This window comes from Arachis duranensis, chromosome 6, assembly GCF_000817695.3.
Source record: "Arachis duranensis cultivar V14167 chromosome 6, aradu.V14167.gnm2.J7QH, whole genome shotgun sequence".
In the NCBI taxonomy this organism is placed as follows: domain Eukaryota; kingdom Viridiplantae; phylum Streptophyta; class Magnoliopsida; order Fabales; family Fabaceae; genus Arachis; species Arachis duranensis.
The window spans coordinates 57,205,665-57,212,075 of NC_029777.3; the positions used below are offsets into that span (position 1 = coordinate 57,205,665).

The following is a 6,411-nucleotide window of genomic DNA, read 5'->3' on the forward strand; positions in this document are numbered from 1 at the left end:
TATTCATTGATATTTTAGGATTTATAGTATATTCTCTTCTTTTTATCCTATTTGATTTTCAGTTGCTTGGGGACAAGCAACAATTTAAGTTTGGTGTTATGATGAGCGGATAATTTATACGCTTTTTGGCATTGTTTTTAGGTAGTTTTTAGTAAGATCTAGCTACTTTTAGGGATGTTTTTATTAGTTTTTATGAAAAATTCACATTTCTAGACATTACTATGAGTTTGTGTGTTTTTCTATGATTTCAGGTATTTTCTGGCTGAAATTGAGGGACCTGAGCAAAAATCTGATAGGAGGCTGAAAAAGGACTACAGATGCTATTGGATTCTAACCTCCCTGCACTCGAAATAGATTTTCTGGAGCTACATAACTCCAAATGGCATGCTCTCAATTGCGTTGGAACATAAACATCAAGGGATTTCCAGAGGTATATAATAGTCTATACTTTATTCGAGCTTAGACGATGCAAACTGGCGTTTAACGCCAGTTCCATGCTGCATTCTGGAGTAAAACACCAGAAACACGTCACAAACCAGAGTTAAACGCCAAAACACGTTACAACTTGGCGTTTAACCCCAAGAGAGGCCTCTGCACCTGTAAAGCTCAAGCTCAGCCCAAGAAAAAACAATAGTGGGCCCCAGAAGTGGATTTCTGCACTTAAACTTATTTCTGTAAACCCTAGTAACTAGTCTAGTATAAATAAGACTTTTTACTATTGTATTTTAATATTGGTATCAATCTTTGGACGTTTTAGTTCTTAGACCTTGGGGCTGGCCTCATCGCCATGCCTGGGCCTTTATCACTTATGTATTCTCAATGATGGAGTTTATACACACTATAGATTAAGGTGTGGAGCTCTGCTGTTCCTCAAGTATTAATGCAATTACTATTGTTCTTCTATTCAATTCAACTTATTCTTATTCTAAGATATTCGCTGCACTTAAACATGATGAATGTGATGATCCGTGACACTCATCATCATTCTCACCTATGAACGCGTGCCTGACAACCACTCCCGTTCTACCTTAGATCGAGCACATATCTCTTAGTCTCAATTCCAAAAGATCAGAGTCTTCGTGGTATAAGCTAGAATTATTGGCGGCCATTCCTAAGATCTGGAAAGTCTAAACCTTGTCTGTGGTATTCCGAGTAGGATCTGAGATGGGATGACTGTGACGAGCTTCAAACTCGCGAGTATTGGGCGTAGTGACAAACGCAAAAAGATCAATGGATCCTATTCCAACATGATTGAGAACCGACAGATGATTAGCCGTGCTGTGACAGTGCATTTGGACCATTTTCACTGAGAGGATGGGAAGTAGCCATTGACAACGGTGACGCCCTACATACAGCTTGCCATAGAAAGGAGTAAGAATGATTGGGTGAAAGCAATAGGAAAACAGAGATTCAGAAGGGACAAAGCATCTCCATACACTTATCTGAAATTCCCACCAATGATTTACATAAGTATCTCTATCTCTATTTTATGCTTTATTTATCTTTATATTCGAAAACCATCATAACCATTAGAATCCGCCTGACTGAGATTTACAAGATGACCATAGCTTGCTTCATACCGACAATCTTTGTGGGATCGACCCTTACTCATGTAAGGTTTATTACTTGGACGACCCAGTGCACTTGCTGGTTAGTTGTCCGAAGTTGTGAAAAAGAGAGATATTACAATTATGCGTACCAAGTTTTTGGCGCCATTAAGATCACAATTTCGTGCACCAGAGGACCGTGCTAAATTCTAAGTGTGGGGAGGTCATTCGACCGATCTCTATGGGTAACAATCTCTTTCTTTCAATACCCATGGATTTATCTCTTGCTTAGTAGTTAGTACATTGCATGTGTAGTTAGTCTTGCTTGTAAATATTCCTTGCATGGTAGTTAGTCTCTATAGAGTTGTTTGGTCAAATAATAACTTGTTCCCCAAGAAACTGTGTTTTGGGGTACCCTACCAATTTGAAATTTTTTTTTGTGTTGAACTTGCTTCAATAATGTATTTTGGAACATAGTAATTGAGCTAAGAACACAATCATGTATGTTTTGAGCCTATTGTATGGTTATATCTTCTAACCATTAATTCCCATCCTTGTGTGCATTATTCTCTCTCTATGATTGTCATCCTTGCTTTGTCTAATTCTATGTGTCCATTACTTGTGTATGAATGCATTTACATGATTGAGGTCGTCGTTTTAATATTCACTTTTCCAAAATGGCTTTAACCCTTTTATCTACCATTGTTAACCAATTTTGAGCCCATGATAAACCCTTTTCGTTCATAAATGGAGCACATCAACAACCTTAAGTGAAAAAACCATGAATGTCCCTAAATTTGGATCCTTGATTAGCTTAGGTGAGTTAGGATTTGTATCATTCAATTGGGAGGATATACTTAGGAACTTGGGTAGATATAGAGGTGTATTGTAATTGTAATTGAAAATTCTGGGATTTGGAAACATACTCATATATTGAATGATTGAACCATATGCATTGAAACTTTTGTACATGAACCCCAAGGAAAAGGGGACCAAAAAAAAGAGAAGAATTTCATATGTGTATATATGAGAATGTATGAAAAAGAAAAGAAAAGAAAAAAAAAATATATATATATATGGAAAAAAAGAAAGGCAATGAAAGGGGACAAAAATGCCCTAAGACAAAGTAGTAAAAACAATGCATATGGGATATGAATTGAAAGGAATGCATGAGTGTGCAAAAAGTGAAACTCAAGGGTAGCTAGGTAATGTATTATAGTTGTATAGGTTATTTTATGTGTCTAGTGGGATCCTAGGTTAATCAAGGACTCAAATTTTAAGCTCACTTGACCATATGCATCCTTATCCTCACCCTAGCCACGTTACAACCCGTGATAAGACCTCATGATACTTGTAAGCATGCATTAAGTAATTGTTTATTGTCAGATGAAAGACAAATCTTGGAAAGCATGATAAGGAGAGGATTGAGTAACGAACCCTATACACTTGAGCGCATAGAGCGGATACATGTCTGGCGAGGGTTCGATGCTCAACTCCTTGTCCCCGACTTTCATAAGCATTCATTTAGCAAGTTGTATGCACTTCATAGTGATATTCAGTTTGGTAGGATTCATGAACCACACATCATTTTCACCCTATATGCTCACATGTGTTCTTGGAGGATGGATTTACCCTTGACCAAGTAGATAGACAACTTTACATTAGTTGCATGCATTCACTTAGGTAGTTTGCATTTCATAAACCCCTTCTCACCATGATCTTTGTTTTTTTTTTTATTTTAAGCATGAGGACATGCTTAGTTTAAGTGTGAGGAGATTTGATAAACCACAATCTTGTTGTTTATCTTGTGCTTAATTTGGGGGTTTTTGTCAATATTTCTCGCACTTATTCACAAGAAATGCATGACTTTGTGTTCACTTCCTAATATTGCTCCATGATAGAAAACATGCTTATTTTGCCTTAGAATTGCTATATTTTGATCCTCTTTATTGCCATTCGATGCCGTGACGTATTTATTGAGTGATTTCAGAATTAATAGGGTAAGAATGGCCTAGAAGAGAGAAGGAAAACAAGCACAAGAGGAAGGAACATGAAGATTTGGATTTTGGGAACTGCAGCACCGACGCGCACACGCACTTCATGCGCACGCATGGATAAGGATAGCTGGAAGCGGCACGCAAGGATAGACGCATCCGCGCAGGCCAGAGAATTCCAACCAACGCGCACGCGCACTTGGCGCGCACGCGCACTTAGCGCGCACGCGTGGATCACAAAAGCAATCGGCGTGCGTGCACGAATGGCCTGTACGCGCGGGAAGCTGCACGTGACCTCATTAAAAGAACTCATGCCTGACAATTTTTGTGGCTGATTAGGCCCAATCAAGCTGTTTCTGCATGGAAAAAGACCCAAGGATGCTAAGGAGAAGGGGGGATCAATCATTTTACACTAAGACACATTTTCTAGTTTTTTGGGTTCTTTGTTCTTCTAGATATAGAATCCCTTGTTCTTCTATAGATCTAGCTTTAATTTGATCTTCCCTTGTTAAACTCTAAATTAGATCTTGTTAATCACTAGTTTTGATTGTTTAATTTGAATTCCTTAGTATAATTTTGCTTTGATCTTGTGTTAGTTTATGGATTCTTGTCAATTGTCACTTTATACTCATTGCATGAATGTTGTGAATCTTGACTTGTTGATGTTACATTGATGATTTCTATGATTAATTGTGTTATTTGAGTGATTGTAAGTTGATATTAGTTAGTGGGTATTTGTTAATTTCAATTCAATTGCAATTTGAACATGTCTTTTGTTAATGCTTACCATGTGTTTGATGAATTGTTTACCTTGATTATGGAGTAGTTCTTTTTTACTCTTGGCATAGGCCAAGGGAATTGGGTAAACTTGAGTCATTGGGTCTAATGGATTTGATGATTTGGGAATCCTCAGTGGTCAATTTGATAGCCATTGACACTAGCCTACTACTAGGTTAATTAGTAGTGAGGTTAGACCTTATGGGTGGATGTTGACCAAGCCATTTAACTTACTTCAAGTATAGAAGTAGATTTAATGAGTTTGGCTCCTCATAATTGTCAAGATATGGTTGTTAGACAAGGATAGTGACCCTAATTCCCATGTCTAGCCAAGAGTTACTTTTATCATTCTTATTTGGAAAACCCAAAATCTTTATTGCCTTGCCTTAGATATAGTTATTGTTTAGTTGATAGTAGAATTAGATTGAATGTTGTCTTCTTAGTTTGAAATTGCTCACATCTTGCATAGTTATTTGAATTAGCTCTTTGCACTTTAAGATTATTTGTTTGCTAAGATTCCCAGTTTACTTTCTCGCTCATGACTTACAACCATAGATTTCTAACCAATGTTAAAGCACATGTTTGCCCATTTCTTGTGAGACGACTCGAGGTTTGAATACTTCGGTTACTTTATTGGGGTTGAACTTATGACAACCAATTTCTTTCTAAATTTGATCCTCGAGGATTTTTGTTGGTAGAGCTATACTTGCAACGCAACTTCATTGAGAAATTCTCTTCCGACATAGTCCACGGGTGTCCATCAAATTTTTGGCACCGTTGTCGGGGAATGGTTGCAGCATATGCCTTGATATTGGTTATGTGAATAGGTGACTATTATAGATAGTTTGTTTGCTTTCGATACTTAGCTATAGTTTAGCTTCTTTTATTTTTGTGCTATGACGCGTTCGCGTGGGCGTGTTTGTGCCTATGGCACACCTCCAGCCAAGCTCCCGAGTGACTTTTTGCCTCTTTTCATTTAGTTACGAAAGCACATATGACGCGTACGTGTCAGCGACACTTGCGCGTCGTGTGCTCTTTTCCCCCTCTTTTTTTCTTTTTTTTATGCAGAATGCGAATGCAGATGCAGACTAAGTGCAAAGGTTATGAGATGAGTCATTAAGAAAAATTAAGTAGAAAATGAAAAAATAAACCTAAGACTGAAACGGAACGATCATACCATGGTGGGTTGTCTCCCATCTAGCACTTTGCTTTTATGTCCTTAAGTTGGACGGTCTTTAGGCTCATTCTGCTTCTGTTGGTGGGTCTTCCAGGAGGAAGACCTCTAGCTCTTTGTGATCTTTCATCTTCTCACCATCATAAAGTTTTAAGCGGTGTCCATTGACCTTAATAAATTTGGAGCTAGAAGGATGACATAGGTGAAAAACTCTGTATGGCTCTGCCTTTTCTACTCTGTATGGGCCTTCCCATCTTGATCTTAATTTGCCTGGCATAAGCCTCAGTCTGGAGTTGTAAAGAAGAGCTAACTCTCCTAGTCTGAATTCTCTCCTTTTTATGTGCTTGTCATGGACAGCCTTCATCTTTTCCTTGTCATATGCTTCTAGGTGAAGGTTCTCTAGTTCTACTAGTTGCAGCTTCCTTTCAGCACCAGCTTCCTTAAAATTCATGTTACATTCCTTTACAGCCCAGAAGGCCTTGTGTTCCACTTCTACAAGAAGATGGCAAGCCTTACAGTACACTAGGCAGAAGGGGTTCATCCCAATGGGTGTCTTGTACGCTGTTCGATAAGCCCAGAGTGCATCTTGTAATCTGGCACTCCAGTCCTTCCTATGAGGCTTTACTATCTTTTCTAGAATGCGTTTAATCTCTTTGTTAGATACCTCTGCTTGCCCATTGGTCTGGAGATGATAAGATGTTGCTACTTTGTGAACAATCCCGTGCTTTTTTAGTAATCCTGTGAGTCTCTTGTTACAAAAGTGAGTACCTTGATCGCTCACGATTACTCATGGTGATCCAAAGCGACAGATAATATGGTTTATAACAAAGGAAACAACAGTGTTAGCATCATCAGCACGGGTAGGAATTGCTTCCACCCATTTAGAAACATAATCTACAGCTAACAACATATAAAGGTA

General features: G+C 38.3%; 1 protein-coding gene across 1 annotated transcript; it reads right to left on the bottom strand.

The window, feature by feature from the left end:
- Window positions 1-5,559: 5,559 nt before the first annotated feature.
- LOC107494015 (uncharacterized) lies at window positions 5,560-5,943 on the bottom strand. The gene has a single exon (XM_016115050.1). It carries the CDS (start codon window positions 5,941-5,943, stop codon window positions 5,560-5,562), a length of 384 nt encoding a protein of 127 aa, XP_015970536.1.
- Window positions 5,944-6,411: the final 468 nt, after the last annotated feature.